This window comes from Aethalodelphis obliquidens, unplaced genomic scaffold (assembly GCF_003676395.1).
Source record: "Aethalodelphis obliquidens isolate GAN/ISIS:26980383/991018 unplaced genomic scaffold, ASM367639v1 scaffold8, whole genome shotgun sequence".
NCBI lineage: Eukaryota > Metazoa > Chordata > Mammalia > Artiodactyla > Delphinidae > Aethalodelphis > Aethalodelphis obliquidens.
In genome coordinates this window covers 57,987,625-58,008,194 of record NW_020837952.1, presented here as the reverse complement: position 1 = coordinate 58,008,194, position 20,570 = coordinate 57,987,625, and the positions used below count along the sequence as shown (strand labels likewise).

General features: G+C 53.2%; 2 protein-coding genes across 10 annotated transcripts; one reads left to right on the top strand and one right to left on the bottom strand.

The window, feature by feature from the left end:
• Positions 1 to 149: 149 nt before the first annotated feature.
• PHETA2 (PH domain containing endocytic trafficking adaptor 2) lies at positions 150 to 5,735 on the bottom strand. Of its 6 annotated transcripts, none has more exons than XM_027107848.1 (4): positions 4,873 to 5,216; positions 3,627 to 4,083; positions 3,381 to 3,464; positions 150 to 2,572 (listed from the first exon to the last, which is right to left on the bottom strand). In XM_027107848.1, exon 4 carries the CDS (start codon positions 2,565 to 2,567, stop codon positions 1,779 to 1,781), a length of 789 nt encoding a protein of 262 aa, XP_026963649.1. In that variant the 5' UTR covers positions 2,568 to 2,572; positions 3,381 to 3,464; positions 3,627 to 4,083; positions 4,873 to 5,216; the 3' UTR covers positions 150 to 1,778. The 6 variants fall into 6 exon arrangements, with proteins under 6 accessions (XP_026963649.1, XP_026963653.1, XP_026963650.1 ...); XM_027107852.1 differs by having other exon boundaries at positions 4,064 to 4,083; XM_027107849.1 differs by lacking the exon at positions 4,873 to 5,216 and adding an exon at positions 5,223 to 5,735 and having other exon boundaries at positions 3,381 to 4,083.
• A 1,759-nt stretch (positions 5,736 to 7,494) lies between these two features.
• On the top strand, positions 7,495 to 18,044 carry NAGA (alpha-N-acetylgalactosaminidase). Of its 4 annotated transcripts, none has more exons than XM_027107843.1 (10): positions 7,495 to 7,627; positions 8,054 to 8,145; positions 8,956 to 9,091; positions 9,640 to 9,811; positions 10,639 to 10,816; positions 11,144 to 11,238; positions 11,997 to 12,158; positions 13,712 to 13,909; positions 15,023 to 15,163; positions 15,609 to 18,044. In XM_027107843.1, exons 2-10 carry the CDS (start codon positions 8,130 to 8,132, stop codon positions 15,762 to 15,764), a joined length of 1,254 nt encoding a protein of 417 aa, XP_026963644.1. In that variant the 5' UTR covers positions 7,495 to 7,627; positions 8,054 to 8,129; the 3' UTR covers positions 15,765 to 18,044. The 4 variants fall into 4 exon arrangements, with proteins under 4 accessions (XP_026963644.1, XP_026963646.1, XP_026963643.1 ...); XM_027107842.1 differs by having other exon boundaries at positions 7,496 to 7,627; positions 15,020 to 15,163; XM_027107844.1 differs by having other exon boundaries at positions 7,497 to 7,627; positions 15,020 to 15,163; positions 15,630 to 18,044.
• The last annotated feature ends 2,526 nt before the right edge of the window (positions 18,045 to 20,570 follow it).

Sequence of the window (20,570 nt, the reverse complement as noted above, 5' to 3'; positions counted from 1 at the left end):
CGGTACAGCCCTCATTCCGGGCCTGGTGGGCGGGGCCACCTGACTGGAGTTGTCCTTGTGAAGCCTTCAGATTTCTGTCATTGTTGCCGCACCCAGGACCGCCAGGGCGTGGCAGAGCAGGGGGTTGTTGAAATGAGAAACCACTTTAATTGAACTTCAAACTATTGTATTTTTTAAAACAATTTAAAAATACAAATTCGTTACTTGTGCTACTTGAATGATTTTGGAATTTTATTTCATGCCAAGGTATATGTTATGTATAGCTAAATGGAAAATATATCTGAAAAGGGGAAAAATGGGGGCTTTCACACAAACTGTCCAGGTGATTGCTAAAGTAAACTTGAGCCAAAATAAGTAAAAAAATCATAATGTTTTAATCGTATAAAAAGCACTGTAACAATAAGCAAGATAACAAAAAGCCCGTAGTGTCTGTGTATAAAACAAGACGCATCGGGGCTGTGGGGCTCCCATACAGGGCTGGGGAGGTGGCCCCTATTCTTGGGAAACAGGCCTGGCTTCCTAGGAACTGGTCCAGGACCCTGGACGGCATGTCAGCCTCCTGGACTTAAGAGGCTCTGAGCCGAAGCCTCTAGCTCAGGCTGCCCAAGGCCCCAATAAGGGAGAGAGGCTAAGAAGGGGGAGATTGTGTATATCGGAGGAGAGGGATGACTGGACCAGGCTCTGCATCTTCCATCCAGCCACTGCCACCACACCCCTAGGCTATCAGGCTGATCTGGCCTCTGGCTCTGTCCAACCAGCCACTTTTCCTCTCAGAACAATCGATAAAGCAAATGCTTGGCACCATGCTGGTGAGAGTAGGAACAAGAGGATCTTGGCAGGCACACACTGGGTGCCAAGCAAGACTATGCACGAGTTCCTAGGGGGTTTCAGGATGAGGAGCATCTCTCTGGGGGTCCAGCCAAGAGAGAAGAGTTTATCACAGCGTGCCAGGAAGCCTGTGCCCAAGCTCCTAGAGGCCCAGGACTGAAAACCAAAGTAAGAAACTGGCTTTCCCAGGGATCCTCACTGCCTCCCCACTTCAGCTTCCCACTTGACAGCTGAGGACACAGTACAGGAAGGATTTCTGCTGACATATAAAAGCTACTGGCCCTCCTGGGGCAATGACCAAGCACCATCTGTTGACAGGGCAGCCAGGGAAAGAAGATGGGGCCCTAACGCTTTCGGAGCAGGATAAATCCCTCTTGACTGGCCAAGTGCCCTCTCCCTCCAAAGAGTCCTGTCCAAATTGCAGAGTGGGGGTCCCATGCCCAATCTTCTCATCACTCAGGATGAGCCGGGCTCCAGAAAGCCCCATAACACAGTAAATCCACTTTTTCTGACCATATCAGTCCCTCAAGCCAACACTGCAGCCAACTTCTGGTATTTATACAAGATTCCCCATGTTGGAAATTGTGTCTGTAGAATCGTGTGTAGGTGAAAGGCAGAGCGGCCTGTGGTCATGTAATATTCCCCACTTCCTCCATTTCATTAATATCCCCTAAGAGAGAGGGGCAGTCAGGAGACCTAGGTCTGTGGCTGCTGAGCAAGCCACCTCTCCTCTCTGGCCCTCAGGAAATAAAGGGGTTGAAAGTTAATGATTCCTCAGTCCCCTCTAGGCGTGAGGGTGGATTTGGAACCTGGAGCAAGCCTAAAAATAGGAAGGGGAGAACTCACATCCAACAGCAACTTCAGAAACCAGTAAACATTAAACTCTTGAAAAAGCACTGGCCCTGGTGTCCTGACCAGCAGGACAAGGGCTGAACCCGAAGGGCCCAGGCTCAGGGCCTATCCCGTTCCTCACATTCTGGCTGGCTCCCCTGGGCACTCTGCAGCCACACCCGCCTCAGCTCCATAATCTCCTGGCCATACCAGTCATGTAGAGTAGAGAAGCAGGAAGTCTCAGGGGACACGGGGCTCTGCCCCCTGCCTAGGAGGAGGCTGGCAGGGCCCTGCAACTCCCACTCGGCCAAGCCCCGCCCTGCTGGCCTGCTGCCCCCTTCTTCCACCAAGGCCATAGGGCTGCAATCTCTGGAGAGGGAGTAACCATTCTCCAGGCCAGGAGACCAGTGGTCAGAAGCCTGGGGCTTACAGCGGCTGGGAATGGCCTTCCAGGATGAGTGGCGATGCAGGTCCAGGCTGTGGCGGGCATCACGCAACTGGCTCTCCAGCTCACGCACCACCAGGCGCATGTAGCCAAAGCTTGCCCTGGACAGTGCCTTCACCCAGGCCTCCTGGGCAGCTGGCCCATCTGCCGCGAGCAGGTGTGGGCGCACTCCAGGGGCGTCGAAGCGGATGGCAAAGGCAAACTCTTCAGGCACGGGAGCCTCAGCCAACTCCACTGTGCAGCCCTCCAGCACCACTAGGCTCAGTGGGGCCCGGCCCTCTCGACTCTCAAAGGAGAACAGCAGGTTGCCTTTAAGGACAAACCAGCACCTTCGGCCAGTGCCACTGGGGGTGGGTGGAGTCCCTGCGCCCCCCCAAGTGCGCAGGAAGCCTGCGTGGTCTGCTGGGGAGTCGCTCAGGGCGTAGTGGGCCACACTCCTCTCGTTCAGCTTCATGGCTCGCATAAGAACTGTGAGGTGAGAGAGGTAGACACAGATCAGAGGGAGGCAGCCCTTGTGTCCCTGTGGGAAAAAGAGCACTGGCTCTGGAGAGACCTGGGCCCCAGGCCTGTGGGCTCTTCTCACTTGCTGTGCCCTGAGGCTCTCAGTGTTTCATCTGTGAAATGGGCTAGTCTCCCCTGCCTTTTCTCTCAAAGGGCTATTGTGAGGATCATGCAAAAAACTGGACATCAGAGGACTCAGACAAAAGGATAATGTGATTGTATCAGACCAGGAGGTATGGCAGGGCTTTGACAGAGCTGTTTAAAACCCAAAGGAAAAGGCATCAGCTGAGCTGAAATGGACCCCAAACTCATAAAAACCATTGTGCTTAAACCATCCCCTAATCTGAGGGCCCCTTAGCTCCAACCCTGAAGCCAAACATCCAGGGTTTCTGTGAGCCCTGTGGACCCCTGCTGGCCTCTCATTTGTTAATGGCACAGCCGTCCTTTATTAGCCTTCGGGGCCAGATAGGGCTGGGGTGGGGCAGGCCTGCCTCATTCCTCCATCATTGTGGGTTCAGACAGGGACCAGCTCAGTAAATAAGAGCGAAGTACAAACACAGGGCACGGCTGAGTAGGATCAACCTCAACCACTGAACGTTGGTGCCCCACAGGTCACAAGTGGCATCTCATCCAACTGTCCTCCTGACTCACAGAAAACTGAGGTCAGGACAGTGAAGGTGAACTGTCCACGGTCACACGGCCAGTGAGAAGCGGAGCTTGGTCTCCTGATTCACTCCCACCCTCTGGGAGCAAGTCCTGGCAATGACCCACTTACCAGCAGAGCTCACTGGGCAAAGGCAGGGGCCTCTCTTGTCTGGCCACACGGCTCAGCCCTGTGACCACGTGGTTTCTGGGACACCTGCAAAAGAATTCTCAAAGCCAGTCAACCCATCCTAAAGGATGAAAACTCCTACTCAGGCTTTGGGGCCAAATGAAACCACCACCTCCTCCAGGAAGCCTTCCCTGAACCCTGATAATCGCCCCCCCAACCACCACGGGACCACCCAGGCCCTGAACTTACGGGCAATTTAAGGAGCTGAGTCCCATTGTCCTGACCATCACTGTTCAGACCTCACTGCCCTGCCCTCTAATGCTAGGTCAGAGTTAAATGCCCTCATGGCGTCTTGCTTTTCCCTTCTAGCACTTGTCACAGTTTATTTGTGGTCTTCAAGTAAGCTAATCTGAGAGGCCTGTCCTGATCACTATGTCTAAGGTGGTACTGATCACGAAGGTGCTCTGATCTAAGGTGACCCAACCAGCAACCCCCTCACTTCTGTTTTCATCCCGCAATGATTTCCTTTGTGTTTACACCGCTGTCCCCAGCCCCAGAATGTCTCCCAGTGTAACCCCCAATATCCAGCCTTTTGCAGGGCTTGGGAAGGCCCTCCGAAACTATTTGTTAAAATAACTGTGACTACAACAGTGGACAAAACAAAGTCCCTCCCTCCTGGAGCCTACATTTCAGCGGGGGAGACACGCTGTAAAAAAAAGACAAAAATAAATAATAATTAGTGAATTTTTAAATTAATTAAATAATAAATAACGTAAGGACCGGTCTTGACAAGGGCTATGGAGAGAAGCAAGCAGGGTCCTGAGATGGGGAAGGGCCATTCTCCGATGGTGGTCGAGGAGAAGCGGGGGTGGGGTGGGGGGAGAACACAGATGTTTCCTCGAGGAGTGGCCTCAGCTCTGGGGCGCGGAGAGGGGATCCGGAGCCCACCGAACTGTCTCCGCACCCCCTCACGGGGACAGGCGTCTTCCACCCACCTCCCCACTCCAGGGATGCGAGGCCCGGACTTCAACCCCGGCGGGAAGCCGGTGCACCGCGTTTTTCTGAATTCTTTTGTTAGAGGAGCGGCGGGCTGGGGCGTGGGACTCCCTGGCCGGTGGCCACCGCTGGGAGCCCCTAACCCGCTGTCGCCCTGAAACAGGGTCGCCTCACCGGGAACTCCCCGGCGAGCGCCGCAAACTGCGGGTGCGGCGGCCGCCTCGGTTTCCCTATCGCGCACGGAGCTGTCCCGCCACGTCCCCGCGGGCCACGCCCTCCCGGAGGCCGCCGCCTCCCGGGCCCGCCGGGCCCGCTCTCACCTCCGCGCCCCCGAAGCCCAGGAGGACGAACCGCGGGGTGGGTTGCGGCCGCGGCCAGGGGCGATTCCGGCTCGGGACCCCACGCCTCCGCCCGGGCCGCTAACTTGGCCACGGGAGCCGAAAGACCCCGCTTGGGCGGCTCGAGTTACCGCCCCCGCCCCTCCCCGCCCACGACTCACTAGGCCTCGCGATTCGCGAAGCCGTCCCGCGATCCATGCCCGAGGGAAACTGAGGCCCGACAGGCCGTGACCCGCCTGAGCCACAGTGCTGGTCAGTGACGGGAGGCCTCGAACGCAGAGTCCCACCTCTGGCCGTCCGGGGGCCTTGGACCCAGTCCACCTCCCAGAGAACTCGGAGACCTTCCCTTTCCCCCTCCAGTCCCCCTCTCCCCGCCCGGCCCACTTCTCCCGCAGAGCCAAGCCTGGGACGGCCTCGGCCCAGACGCCTCCTCTGGGCGGGCTCCTATCCAGCCCGCGAGGCCCGGCCCAGCTTCCCAGCCACCCAACCCGGCACCTGGCGTCGCCCGGACCTCTGCTTCTGGGGATTATCCATTTCTGCTTCCGCCACTCCCGCCGGCCTGAAACGCAACTTCAGCGCCCAGACTCTGCCTGGAGTCAGTCGACAGCTAGGCCTGCAGTGAAGGTTGCAGGAGTGCACAACCAAACGCAGGAGGCTAGGGTTTCCCAGCAGCCCTGGAAGCCGGTGAGCTCAGAACACCTGCCCATGAATTTGCTGGTCCCCACGTCAGTTCTGCCCTTGCAGTTCCTGCAGCCTAGAATGCGCTTCCTTCTCAAGCCTGCCCCTGGGCTCTAACTCCTCAGGGCTCCTTCACATCATTTAGTTCTCAGCTCAAATGTCCCCTCCCTGGCCTTGAGAAAGTAGCCTACCTGCAGGTCTCTGTCACATCCCTGGGTTGTATTTTCATTATAGCACTAACCACTTATAAGAAAAGCTTCCCTACGCTCAGGCTTCTATTTCCTGTTTATTATGTCTCCCCCATTAACTTTTATTCAGTTAATAATAGAAACCATGGGCTTCCCTGGTGGCGCAGTGGTTTAGAATCCACCTGCCAATGCAGGGGACATGGGTTTGAGCCCTGGTCGGGGAAGATCCCACATGCCGCAGAGCAACTAAGCCAGTGTGCCACAACTACTGAGCCCGCGAGCCACAACTATTGAAGCCTGCGCGCCTAGAGCCCATGCTCTGCAGCAAGAGAAGCCACCGAAATGAGAAGCCCGTGCACCACAATGAAGAGTAGCCCCCGCTCGACACAACTAGAGAAAGCTCGCCCACAGCAAGGAAGACCCAAGGCAGCCGAAAAATAAAATAAATAAATTTTTAAAAAGTAATAGCACCCATAATAAATGTGCTAGAAGGCAATAAATTTTGTGGAAAATATAGAGCAGGGGCAAGGAGACTGGGAGTTGGGGCAGTAGGGCGGTTGCAATTTTCAAAAGAATGGTCAAGGTAGGGCTCACTGAGAAGGTGACATTTGGGAAATACTTGAAGGAAATGAGGGAGCCAGTCGTGCGAAAATCTGGAGGAAGAGTATTCCAGGCAGATGGAACAGCTAGTGCAACGGCCCAGAGGCCTGTTGTGTTTGAGGAACTGCAAGGGGGGGGAGGGGGGCAGGGAGGAGCAGCAGGAGGTGGGGTCAGAATGTGTGGCCTGGGGCTCTGTAAACCTGTGAGGGCTGTTGCTCCAGGCTGAAATGAACACGGTCTTGAGCTATGTTTTAAAGCAGCGGTCCCCAACCTTTTTGTCACCAGGGACCAGTTTCGTGGAAGACAATTTATCCACGGAAGTGGGGAGCGGGGGCGGTGGGGGGCTGGTCAGGCGGTGATGCGAGCGACGGGGAGCGGGGAGCGGCAGATGAAGCCTCATGCTTGACCGCCGCTCACCTCCTGCTGTGCGTCCTGGTTCCTAACAGCCCGTAGACCGATACCGGTCCGCGGCCCGAGGGTTGAGGACCCCTGTTTTACAGGATTTCTCTGGCTGCTAAGGAGAGAATAAATGTGGGTGGAAGCAGACCGGTGAGGAGGCTGCTGGAGTAATACAGGCAAGATGTGATGGGGGCTGGGAGAGTAGAGAGAGGTGGCCAGATTCAGGATGGGCTTTGAAGGTAGAGAGTGCAAGGTTTGCAGAGAGGTTGGATGTAGGGAGTGAGGGAAAGAGGAGGCAAGGAGGACTCCAGCGGTTTGGCCTGAGCACCTGGAAGGAGAGTTGCCATTACCTGAGACATGGAAGTGGCAGGTGTCTGGGGCCAGTTATGTTTGAGATGCCCAGTGATCATCCAAGTGAAGGTACCAAGAATAAAGTGCTTGGTACCTAGCGGTTGCTCAATAAGTATTTGATGAATGAAAGAGGAAGGAATATGCAAAGTGCCTGGATAAGAATAATGGGTGGTCCGAGTATTAGGTAAGGAAGGAGAATCTCCTGGCTTTGAAGGAACTGTGTCCTCCACCTGGTTTGCTTTCTCCCACCCATCCTCCTCGTGGTGCCTATTCATCTGCCACTACTGTTTTTGAGCGGCTTACTACGGGCCCTGCTTCAGGGCATTCTCCCATTTTTCCTTAAAAAAGCCCCCAGCAGGTATTCACGCCACAGCTCTTTATTGAGCATCATCTATGCACTATCCTCGCCTTCAGGGAACCCAGCAGAGGTGAAAGGACTAGCTTCACGTGAAGCCGCAGTTGGCTCGTGCCTGCCTCGGGGGCGCGCAGAGCCGGAGATCGAAGGAGGTGGGGCTTGGGGATGTTCCGAGGGCTTACTGGGCCGGTAGAGGGCGGGGCAGGACGTTGCTAGGGGGATTCTGTTAGGTCCTCCGGGGAAGGTTAGGCGCAGTGAGACCCCGCCCCTCTCGAACGCCGGAAGCGAATCAGGTGACTGCGGTGGTGGCTGGTTCCGGAGACCGAAGCAGGCGGCTTGGAAGGGGTGAGTGTCAAATGTGGACGACTCTGGTTGGGGTCCCCGTGGTGGGCCGCTGGGCCTGCGGTCTTTGGGGACGGGGGGCGGCAACCCAGACCTGGAGGGAATACGGAGCCTGGTCCCGGCCCGCCGCTTCCGTTCTTCCTGGGCGTCCTCGAGCCTGTCGCTGCCTCTCTCTGACCCCAGTCTGGCAGAGGGCCGCCCTTGGGCGCTCGGGGTTCCCAGCAGCGCAGAAGGGGTGCGGTCTAACGTCCAAGATACCTTGTTTAGTATTTCCTCAGGAAGAACCCAGGCTCGGGGAAGTGATGGCTGGGGTAGAGGGGGGGAGCGGTGAGAGGGCTTGGGGACCCAGTGTGGGATCCACACCCAAGGTTAAGGGCGGCAGGGCTAGCCAGGCAGTAGTGACGCCAGTGCTTTTCTAACGTTTCTTAGCTTCCAGAGCCCAACATATAGAGCTGGTAAAAGCAGGGCAGATCTGGTCAGGTCCCGAGACGCTGAGTCCAGAGCGATGTTGCTGAAGACAGGTACCTACACGGATGGGGGTGGCTTTGGGAGGGTAGGTGACCAGTTGGGGGTGGGAGCTACCTGGAGGAAGTTCCAGTCCTGTGGTGTCTGGGCCTCCTTCCCTGATGTGGGTATGTGGGGAGACATGTTCCTCTCATTCCTGGAAGTGGGCCAGGAAAGGAGGAAGTGCTCCCCACCTAGGAATCAGTTCCCCTCCAAAGAGGCCTCTTCCTTGCGCACCCCCTCTACCCCAAAGCACAGAGGCCCTATCTTATTAACATCAACATGTAATAAGAACAGCCCTGTAAAGTCAGTACAGTGATTCCATCTTGCAGATAAAGAAACTGAGGCCCTAGAGGGAAAGTGAGCTGGCTGGGTGCAGGTCCAACCGGCTGGCCTCTTAAGCCCTTCTGAAGCCTCTTGGGTGTCTGTGGAGAACAGAGAGCCCTGGATGGGACTCAGGAGACCTGGAGTCTGGCTACACTGTACTGTCAAGTTCTGTGTGAATGGAGTGGGGGGAGCTGGTCAGGGTGTAGAAGGGATATGACCTCAGGGTGTTAGTTTTTGATAATTCCAGCACTGCTGTGGTAACAGCAAAGTGGGAATCCGGGCCTCAAACACGTTGCCCCACCCCAGGCACCGTCCACCCACTCACAGCACTCCTGGAGCCAGGAGTTGCAGGAAGAGCCCATTCCACCTTAAGCACGAGAGTCTAGTTCCCCTAATGTGCAGGCCAGCAGCCTCTGCAGGGCTGGGCAGCACGTGGGTGGGGTGGGGTGAGGGCTGGAGCTATAGGAGCCACTCACAGTTATCCTTCCAACCCCCTGCAGTGCTCTTGCTGGCCTTGGTGGCCCAGGTGCTGGTTCTGGAGAACGGGCTCCTGCGGAAGCCACCCATGGGCTGGCTGGCCTGGGAACGCTTCCGCTGCAACACTGACTGTAACGAGGACCCAAAGAACTGCATCAGGTGAGTAAGGTCGGCACCACCCAACAGGCTTGCCTAGGGCCCTCACAGAGTGGGAGCAGCGAGTGGGGGTCAGCTAGGAAAGAGGGCAGGGTTAGAGCCCCCCATCCCAGAGAGAAAGCAACCAGAGGTGACTTTTGAGACCTCTGACACTCAGCTTCATGACCAGCTTGGGGCCTCTGTGGTGACCTCAGGCCTGTGGGGCAGGGACCCTGTGGTGGACGCAGCCGCTGAGATAATGGAAAGGAGGTAACAGTGAAGGGCCAGGCCGGACCCCGCGTGCTTCCCACTGGCCCGGTTCTGCTTCTTGGCTTGGGGGCCCCGTCACTCCTCTTGCTCCACCCTGCTCATGGCTCATGACATAATCCTTGGTACCCCTCACACTTGTTACCTGGCTTAGTCCTCGGCTGACAGCAAGGCCATGGTACTTGTAGGCTGGATTCACACTCAGAGCATCTAAGAAGTTTGAAAAGCTCTGAGGAACGGGGGGTGGGGTTAAGGTTAGGCCCATGCTGGGCCACTGAGCAGCCCTGTCCCCTACCCCTCGCCAGTGAGCGGCTCTTCGTGGAGATGGCCGACCGGCTGGCACAGGATGGATGGCGGGACCTGGGCTACGAATACCTTAACATCGATGACTGCTGGATTGGTGGACGTGATGCCAAAGGCAACCTGGTGCCTGATCCCAAGCGCTTCCCCAACGGCATGGCCTTCCTGGCTGACTACGTGAGCCCCACCCCAGCCCTGCCCCTTGGCCTGTGGGCCAGACCGCTCTTTCCACCCCATCCTACTTAGGGCTCATTTCTGTAATCCCTGCTTGAGAACTCACAGTCTGGTGGAGGAAATAGATACATGGACAGGTAGTTTTGACCCACTGTAGTGGGTGAGAGCAAGGAAGGACATCTTATTCAGCCTGGGATTTCAGGAAGGTTCTCCAGAGGAAGCAATTCTTGAGCTGATAGTGGAGAGATGGCATTCAAGGGAATGGCAGAAGCAAATGCCTAGAGGCCAGAAACAGCCCATGCAAGGTGTGTGTGTTGGAGGGAGGGGAAGTATCATGGTTGGCAGAGGCCAGGCCAGCAAGCTGAGACCCTTTCCTTTGGGCTTTAGGAAGCCATTGAAGGTTTTTATTTATTTATTTATTATATCTTTAAAATTAATTAATTTAATTTTGGCTGCATTGGGTCTTCATTGCTGTGCACAGGCTTTCTCTAGTTGTAGTGAGCGGGGGCTACTCTTTGTTGGGTGTGCAGGCTTCTCATCGTGGTGGCTTCTCTTGTTGCAGAGCACGGGCTCTAGGCTCATGAGCTTCAGTAGTTGTGGCATGCGGGCTCAGTAGTTGTGGCACATGGGCTTAGTTGCTCCGTGGCATGTGGGATCTTCCCGGACCAGGGCTCGAACCTGTGTCCCCTGCATTGGCAGGCAGATTCTTAACCATTGCGTCACCAGGGAAGTCCCATCATTGAAGGTTTTAATGGGGCCTGGTCAGATGTGCCTGGGAGGTGGCTCCTTGAGGTGCTGCCTGAGCCCAGTGTGTTGTCAACCCCCCACAGGCTCATTCCCTGGGCCTGAAACTGGGCATCTACGCGGACATGGGCAACTTCACCTGCATGGGTTACCCAGGCACCACGCTAGACAAGGTGGTCCAGGATGCTCAAACCTTCGCGAAGTGGAAGGTGGACATGCTGAAGCTGGATGGCTGCTTCTCAACCCCCGAGGAACGGGCCGAGGGTGGGTCCCACAGCTGGCTGGGGGCCATTAGGTAGACAGGGAGGGGTGGCCATGGAAGGCCCCACAGTGCCCATCTGTCTGTATGGCCCCTAGCGGGTAGCATTTCCCAATTCCCCTCACCCAGGGCCTAGGGGGATCTTGGCTCCCAGGCTCCCTAAAGATGGGTTGGTACCATGCCCCTACCTGGGAAGTGTTTGCAGCTCTGGGTACAGGGGAAGCACCTCCTTGAACCGTAGTTTCCTCCCATTTGGTGGGAGGTTTGGGCTGAGGTCCCAGATTTCATCTTGTGTCTCTTCATCCTAAAATGTGAGGGTTGGACTTCTCCAGGGTACCCCAAGATGGCTGCTGCCCTGAACGCCACAGGCCGCCCCATCGCTTTCTCCTGCAGTTGGCCAGCCTACGAAGGGGGCCTCCCCCCACAGGTAAGCCATTCTGTGAACCCACCTTGCAATGCTCCTCAGACCCAGGCCTCCTTGCCTTCTATGCAGTCAGGGCTCCTCTCATCATAGTTACTCACATGCTGATTTGTAGGTCTAGGAAAGGGTCATAAGTACCTGAGGGGGCCTGAGCTAGCCCAGGGTCTTAGAGGAGACACTTGTCAGGTGGGCTGAAGGGATGGGTATCCAAGGCATGGGAACCATATGTTATGTGCTGACACAGCACCCAACAAGCAGTCAGAATCCTGGGTTTTGCCGAGTGGGCTAGGAGATCCAGAAGGCTGGTGAGGCCAGGCAGGTGGGGCCTGGCCTCTGAAAGGCCTCGTGGGCATCTCACCAGGGACCCTTCAGCATGTAGGGTGCTAGAAAGGGTGGAATCAGACTTGCAGACCCGAGGGAGAACGCTGGCAGAGGGTGGGACTCACTGAGAGAACACGGGGGTGGGTGTGTGGTAGGGAAGGTTATGGTATGCCAGCCTGGGTCCATACCCTGGGCTTGGCCCCAGCTGGCGTGAGAGGGAGGGGTCGGCTCCTGGCACTAGCGCGCATGGAGGAGAGGCCAGGCAGCCCCAGAGTAGGGCCACTCCCTCTGAGGCCTTCCTCATCCTGAACACGCTCAAGGTCTGTTCTCTTCCCCCTTCCCTACCCTCTATGTCTCCTGCTGAGGCTCCCCAGCCCCTGTGCAGGGCTCTAGGCAGCAGAGTATGACTCTGGTGTTGGACTCTGCCTTCCCCCCAAATCCAGGTGAACTACACTCTGCTGGCGGACATCTGCAACCTCTGGCGCAACTATGACGACATCCAGGACTCCTGGAGCAGCGTGCTCTCCATCCTGGACTGGTTTGTGACCCACCAGGACATTCTGCAGCCGGTGGCAGGCCCTGGGCACTGGAACGACCCAGACATGGTACCAGCATGGAGGGGGATGGCCCAAGGCCCACTGCCCTATGCTGTCTTCCTGGACGCTGATTGCCAGGTTCTAGACCAGCATATCAGAAACGTGTCCTTGAACCAGCCGTGCTGGACTTGCCTTGGGGGCTTACAGTTCTGTTCCCAGGGCCCCACCCCACCTCTTGGATCAGAATATTCAGAGAGGGCCTGGGAATGCCCATTGTTAAGTCTTCCCAGGCGGTTCTGATGTGTCTTGAAACTTGAGAACTTGATCTGTAGTGACTCTTGTGTGAGACCTTATTCCTGCATAGGGTGAAGATCACAGATAGTCCACACTCTCTTGCCACCCTTCCCTAGACTCTTTGCCAGGTCTGCCTCTGACCCCTCTCTCAATGCTCTATATTGTTACCCTCCACAGGCAGAACTGGCCTCTCATACCTACCTCACTCATAGCCCTGATCACTTAAATTTCTTTGCAATTTATCTTACAGTTTTGTAGCTATCTCTTTAGTCAACGAGTATTTACCGTCAGTGATGATTATAATAATTACAAATACTAGGCCAGATGGAGAGGTGCCTGGAGAAACAGCAATTGACCTGCTTTCTAGAGTTCCAGCTCCAGCTCTGCCACTTACCTTGGGCACGTGACTTAATTTTTTCTGTGACTCAGCTTTGTCAATTGGAAAATGGAAATAATAATAGTAGCTGCTATATATATAGGGTTGTTTTGAGGGTTAAAAGGATGACCCTTTTTTGTTGTTTTATTTTTTTTTTAGGCCAGCACATGGCTGATGTTGCAAACAGGACTCAGCTCCCTGGGGCTGGAGGGGAGCTGACCTTCATTGACCTATTAGGCACCAGGCCCAGGGCCAAGTCCTTTTTTAAAAATTATTTTATTTTATTTTTTGGCCATGCCACATGGCATGCGGGATCTTAGTTCCCTGACCAGGGATCAAACCCACTCCCCCTGCAGTGGGAGCGAGGAGTCCTAACTGCTGGACCACCAGGGAAGTCCCCAGAAGGATGACCCTTTAAATGTCTGGCATGGTTTGGCACATATACAGTGCTTAGTTAAATTGGTGTCACTAAGTACACAAGAGTGTTGAGTTAGCAGTAATCGTTTGTGTCCTGTTGGGGTATTGGTTGCGCTGAGGACAGGAGTGCCCGTTGGTGTAGTCAGCTGTCGTTAGGGCAGGTGGGTGGCTAGTGGCAGGAGCAGAGACTCTGTCCGGGTCTGGTTTACTACCATCCTGGCTGTATTTCTTGACTTGCATATTCCAGTTTATAAACACTTTTGGCAACAGGATCCATTGGATCCTCTGAACAACCTGTGACATGGTCAGAGCATATTATCACCCCCATATTCTTGATGGAAGAAAAAACCTGAGGCTCTGAAAAGTGACTTGACCCACCCCAAGGCCACGCTGCTGGGGAATGTTTGCAGAACCAGGGCCCGCACCTGGCCATCCTCCCCCATCTCTGTCTTCTTTTGCTACAAGTTTAGGGTTGGTCCCCATGCCCACCGCCCTGAAGAGGGCAGAGCTGAGCAATCCTCTTTTCTGCCCCCAGTTGCTCATTGGGAACTTTGGCCTCAGCTTCGAGCAAGCCCGGGCCCAGATGGCCCTGTGGACGGTGCTGGCGGCCCCCCTCTTCATGTCCACGGACCTGCGTACCATCTCCGCCCAGAACATGGACATTCTGCAGAATCCACTCATGATCAAAATCAACCAGGATCCCTTAGGCATCCAAGGACGCAGGATTCTCAAGGTACTGGGGGTGTGGGAGCAAGGAAGGGAGGCTGAGAGACTGGGCTCCCCTGGAAACAAGTCTGCAGGCCAGAGGTTCAGGGGTCGGGACTGGGCCTCTGAAATCCACTCAATCCCTCCTAGTTGCATTCAGTCGAAGTCTCTACTGGGAGCTGCTTCGACTGTCCCTCACTTGCCTGGGTAAGAGCAGGGCCAGAGCAGGACAGCTCGTGGGATTTGGGGAAGGGAGACATCACCACACATGCACACGGGATCAGTGTGGCCCCTCGGTTTGGAACTACAAAACTTCTGCACCAGTCTATGATGGCTGGCAGAGAAATAGGGCTTGCCTTCAGAGTTTAGGAGTTGTTTGAGCCATGGAGTACAACTACTACTAGTACTAGTGTAGACTAGTTGTTGAGCACCTACTGTGTGCTAGACATTCTAGATACATTTTCTCAGAAGGTCGATGCTCCTTCCCTGTTTTACAAATGAGGAAACTTAGACTTGAAGAGTCTCAGTAACTTTATACCAAGGCCACACAATTGGTAAGTGGTACAACAGGACTAGATGCCGATAGTGCCACCTCAAAGCTTGTGCTCGTTGCCCAGATCCTTGCCTCTCTAGTAAAAGGAAATCTACACCAATATAGAAAGCACTGCTGAACTGGTGATGCCCAGAGGCGATAACTAATCCTGCCAGAGGGGCGGATGGTGGAGCCAGGCCCAGGGGCCTTCTGGAGGCTGTGGCTTCACCCTTCTGGCTGCTCAGGGCAGAGCTCATCGTTCTAACTGGACGGTGCCCTCCAGTCCAGTGCCAGGGGCTGTCCACGTCTGTCTCTCCCGTTATCCTGTAAGCTCTCTGAGGCGGGACCCCATGCAGCATTTATCTGTGTCCTGGCGTGGGGCCTGGCACAGAGTAAGTGTCGGGGAGCGTCTGCTGAGTCAGGGAAGGAAGGACGGAAGGTGGAGTTAAGACGAGTTGTGTGCTGGAGGGCTGTGGTTTCCCCTCCAAGCTTCTGCCTGACACGGAACTGTGGGCTGGCGAGACCCAGAGCTCAAGGGCGGGTTGGGAAGGGAGCTTCAGGGCCTGCTGAGCAGGGACCCCAGCCAGTAGCCATGTTCTGCGCCAGGAGAAATCCCACATTGAAGTGTACGTGCGGCCCCTGGCCAGTGAGGCCAGTGCTATAGTCTTCTTCAGCCGCAGGACAGATATGCCGTATCCCTACCGGACCTCCCTCGCCCGGCTGAACTTCACCAGCTCCAAGGTGTATGAGGTGAGTGCCCTGCTACCTGCAGCGCTTTGGGTTTCCCTGAGGGTGTTGCTGGGTCCTACTCATACGGGGGCCCCTTCACTCACACACCGTCCCCTAAGCCGTGGGCCTTGGGTCCTCTGGCTGGTGCTGTGCTCTGCACTGGTGTTTTCAAGCTACACAAATGAACCACCGTGTGTAAATGAGTCCCGTCAGCCCCCGAGGCCGCGTGTTTCCCCTCTGCAGTCTTGCTGGCACATGTCTCAGGTTCTTGGTGGGCTGGGCCCTCACCACTGCCAGTACTTGGGCATCTGTTGGCTTTGCCAGAGGGGAAGTCATGGGGACTCAGGCTCCCACTTCTGTAGGGCATACTGGAGGCTCAACACAGGCCAAAGTGCAGGCTCTTATATCCCCTGGAGTGGGGGGCGGGGGGGTTTGTCCCTGTGCAGCCATTCTTAGGGTGGCATAGTGCTGTCCTCCCCCCCTGCAGGCCCAGAACGTCTACACGGGTGACATCATCAGTGGCCTCCGGGATAAAACCAACTTCACATTGATCATCAACCCTTCCGGGGTGGTGATGTGGTACCTGTATCCTATCAGGAAGCTGGGGACGCCCCAGCAGTGAGGAGCTGGGACGTGTGACAGGCTGTGGCAGCACCACTGAGCCCAGACCACGGAGGTTCCACGTGCTGAGGGCCAGTAGGTGGGGTCGTCTTCTACCCGTCAGACCCGAAGTGCAATCTCAGGGCCGGGTTCTACGCCCTGCACAAGTGTGAAGTCTCTTGGAAACTTGTCTTGGGGAGACTTCCTGTGGCCTCTCTGGCCTCTACCTCATCTGTTCAGCCCCATGGATGTTGCTGAACAACTCGGCCAGCCTCCTCAGCCCCCATAGGCAGAGGCATCGATACTTGTCAGGATTCTAGCCTCTGACCTTCTTTTTACTGACTCTGAAATCAGGATTTGGAATTTTCTTAAAATTAGGAGTGGAGCTCTGACCTCTTGTCGGGAAGTCCCATGAATTATTATGTGATCAACTTTCCTGCCCGGAGAAGGCCTTACAGGCTGACACTGCCTGGGAGTGACCTTGGTTCCTTCGGGTCACCAATAAAGCTGTTCTTTAGTCAAGTAGTTGTAATATGGACCTGGGGCCAGGGGCTGATCAGGTGGGGACTCTGGGTGGCACTACACAAGGTGCTGGTTTCAGATTTCACCTCGCATGGAAGATGTATGGCCTCTTCTGGCTCCTCATTCCACCGCGACCTGCAGACTGTACTTCTGGCCATGCCAGGCTTGCCTCCCGCCCCAGTCATCCCTGCTGTGCCTAGCATCATGGTGGTGGTAACGGCACAGTGAGGCGGACTAGTGATGGTCCCAGGCCCTCTTCCCCACCGCATTCAGACGTTACAGGGTCTGCCAGCCACTACCCGCACTCAGCAGCCCCTCTGCTGCACAGTGAAAGGCCCTTGACCTGCTAAGGAACGTTGCGTTACTGTCTTCAGCCTCTTTCAGCTCCTCTCCCCCTTCCTGACAGGGCTTCGCTCACTGACGCTCCTGGGCTGGGTGCAGCCGAGGGCAGTCAGCTCTGCCTTTCTCCCACAGGGCTTGTGTAGCTTGTCCTCTGCCCACCAGTGCCCCCAGCTCCTCCCTTAGTTTCTCCTCTCCTAACCTGGCTGCAGAGGAGTTTCAGATCCCTCAGCTATGTGCAAAGAAAGGTCCAGGGGCTCTTTGTGTCTTACAATATATATCCTGCCCCTCCTCGTAGGGAAAAGGGTATTAAAGTAAATAATGGCAGGTTCTTGACTGCCTGCCTTTGGTTCCTGTTTCCCAAGCCCTCTTTTTAGCTAAGGCCTCAGGGCACCTGTCTTCCCTAGTGGCTCTTGTTCCCCTCTGGAAAGCTGGCTGCAGACCAGGCTAGGTACGTTCTCCTTGTGCTTTGAATGTGGGAGCACCCAGTGCCTCAGGCTTTGCATGGTCCTGCCCTGTGGGAACTCTTCTGGGTGGATCTCCCATGTTCCCTCCCTCAGGGTTTAAGGTCATTGTATTTGGAGTATGTTATAAAGAACTCACAAACATACATTTTATAGTGTAATTTAAGATTTCTGGAGCTTCCCTGATTGAGTCTGGGGTCATCAGAGGAAGCTCCCTTTTCCCTGTTGGTGTCTTGAGGCTGTGGGTCACTTAGGAGGACAGAAGCCTACCTCATCCCAGGCCTCTGCCCTTTGAGGTCTGTCACCCTATGCATAGCTCCAGCTTCGGGTCTTGGTCATAGTGCTGGGCAAGCCAAGCAGAATGGTTTTGGGCAGAAACACTTCTTTTGCTAGCCCCAGGAAAGAAATCTTTTCCACCCCCGTGGGATGTGGTGGAGACCACCAGACTTGGGAGTTGGGGCCAAGGACCAGCATGGATTTGACCAGTCAGTTCCTTTGCCTTCCAGACACAGAGATAGTTACATGTCTTTACTTGCTGTATAACTTTATCCTGAGGGTACCTGACTGGTTCTATCACGTTAGCCTTTATTCTCTTAAGGCACACTCTATCTTCCAGGACATTGTTTTACTCCCTTCCGCCCAAGGCCAGTATGGGACTAAATTAATTTTTCCCAGTTCAAGGCAGCCTTGTCTGGACCCAAGGGTACCCCTTCTGTTTTTTTAAAAAAAAATTTATTATAGAAATTTTTGAACATTAAAATGGTAAGTGAACCTCCATGTACCCATCACCCAGATCCAACAACCATCAACATGTGCCATTATTTCATATCTCTCGTCCCTCACATACTTTTGCACGTAAGCTGGAGTATTTGAGAGCAAATCAAAGAAAACTCTAACCACCACTATGTAGCTCTAACAGGCAATAGGGTCTTGAATATACAATTTTCTTATCCAACAAAATAAAAGTTTTAATCTGATAACCAGGCTGCGTTCAGTTTTTGCCAGGTGTGTTGGGTTTTTGTTTGTTTCTGTTTTGTTTGTTTTGTTTGTTTGGCTGCACCCTGCAGCTTGTGGGATCTCAGTTCTCAGACCAGGGACTGAACCCAGGCCACAGCAGTGAAAGTCTGGAATCCTCACCCATGTGGCCACATGGTGGGGACACACATGTGTCCCCACAACAACTGGTGGGGACTCCCACCAGTTGTCTCAAAAATATTTTTCCATAGTTTATTTGAATCAAAGTCCAAGCAAAGGGTCAACAAAAATGGTCCCGTAAGAACCACCGAAAGTTTGCTCTCTCTAAGACCGATGAAAAGTCTGCCATATATAATCAGAATCAACTTTAAACTCTGGAAATTAACCAAAGGCTTTCAGTAACCCAGAGAGTGTTCAGTCAAGAAAGACAGTAGAATCTTGGTAAGAACAGAAAGCTTTTTAGAGTTTTTAACTTACCCTAGTACCAGATTTTAAGTCAGCTATTTAAAATACGTTCAAAGAGCTAAAGGAAACCATGTCTAAAGAACTAGAGGAGAAAAAAAAAAAGAACTAGAGGAGGTAAGAATGGTGTCTCACCAGATAGAGAATATCAGTAAAGAGACAACTTATAGAAAGGAACCAAATAGAACTTCTAGAGTTGAAAAGTACAATAACTCAGAGAAAAATTTCACTAGAGGGGCTCAGCAGACATGACCAAGGAGAAAAAAATCAGCAAATTTGAAGATAGGTCTGTTGAAATTAACCTATCCAAGGAATAGAAAGGAAAATGAAGAAAAATTAACAGAGGCTCAGAGACCTATGACACACCGTGCAGCATAGACATAAGGGGACGAGAAAGGGCAGAGAGAATATTTGAAGAAATGATGGCTCAAAACTTTGCATATTTGATGACAAATACTAATCTATACATCAATAAAGCTCAACAAACTACCAGTAGGATAAAGTCAAAGAGATCCATACCTAGACACATCATAATCAAACTCTCAGAAGACAAAGGGAGAATTTTGAAAGCAAGGCACAAGTGACTCATCACATACAAGGGAATATACTTTGAGATGAATGAAAACAAGTACACAACACCAAAAATACTAAAACAGAACATACCAAAACTTATGGAGTCAAAGTAGTGACCAGAGGGAAATTAATAGCTGTGATTTGCCTATATTAAAAAGAGTGAAAAGACAACCCTCACAATGGGAGAAAATATCTGCAACTCATGTATCTGATAAGGGACTTGTATTTAAAATACACAAATAACTCGTAACTCAGTAAAAAGACAACCTAACTTCAAACTGGGCAAAGGATCTGAATAGACATTTTTCCAAGGAAGATATGCAAATGGCCAATGCTCAACATCACTAACCATTAGGGAAATGCAAATAAAAACAACTGAGATACCACTTCACACCCAAAAGGGTGGCTAGAAGAGTCAGATAATAATAAGTGTTAGCAAGGATGTGGAGAAATTGGAACTCATATACTCATGCTGCTGGCAGGAATGTAGAACTGGAGCAGCTCCTGTGGGAAATGGTCTGGCAATTCCTCAAATGGTTAAGCAGAGTTACCACATGACCCAGCAGTTCCACATCTAGGTATGTACCCAAAAAAAGTTAAGACATGTATCTACACAAAACCTTATATACAGATGTTGATAGCAGCATTGTTCATAACAGTTAAAAAGTGGAAACAACCTAAATGTCCTCCAACTGATCAATGAATAAACAGAATGTGGTTAACCATACAATGGAATATTATTCAGCCACGAAAGTAAAGAACTGACACATGAGGATATTAGGCTAAGTGAAATAAGCCAGTCACAAAAAGACAAGTACTGTATGACTCCATTTATCGGAGGCACCTAAAGTAGTCTATAGAAACAGAAAGTGGGATGATAGTTGGCAGGGGTTTGGGGGAGGGGGAAGTGGGAGTTCAATGTGTACAGTGTTTCAGTTTTGCGAAATGAAAATGTTCTAGAGATCCGTTGCACAACAATGTGAGAGTGAGCCAGAAGATGCCCAGCATTTTAGGGATGGTGGCCGTGAATAAGTCCAGGTCAATAAGAGTCCAACATGGCTAGAATACAGTAAATGAGCTCGTGGAGAATACGCTCAGTCTGGATTACAGACAGCAGCATTCCTCAGGAAAGCAACAGTATACACAAAAGGGGAATCCCATCCAGACGTGCACATCTTCCAGCTCTGGGATGCCCAAGAGAAGGAATGAAGAAGGATGGAATTGGGTGTCATTAGGAATGGACATCTTCTCTACCACTACTGGTGATTGTGTGTATCAGATATATCAGAGTCAGATGTCAGCTTCCCATTAATGATTCTTGCTCTATATCCTTCTTTTTCCAGACTCCTGGTAAAATGCAGTACAATCTTGTAATATTCCCTTTCTCCCATTCAATGTTATCCAAACTTTTCTGCCGTCTTTACCCCATCAGATGGCTCCAGGAATAGAGCCATCCTCGCTCTTTCCTAGATCATTCCCATCCATGAAAGGGT

Coding starts and splice junctions, on each gene's coding strand:
- PHETA2 (XM_027107849.1), bottom strand. CDS start 2,567: ATGCGAGCCATGAAGCTGAACGAGAGGAGTGTGGCCCACTACGCCCTG.
- NAGA (XM_027107842.1), top strand. Junction 9,092..9,639: donor GACCCAAAGAACTGCATCAG/GTGAGTAAGGTC, acceptor ACCCCTCGCCAG/TGAGCGGCTCTTCGTGGAGA. Junction 11,239..11,996: donor AAGGGGGCCTCCCCCCACAG/GTAAGCCATTCT, acceptor CCCCAAATCCAG/GTGAACTACACTCTGCTGGC.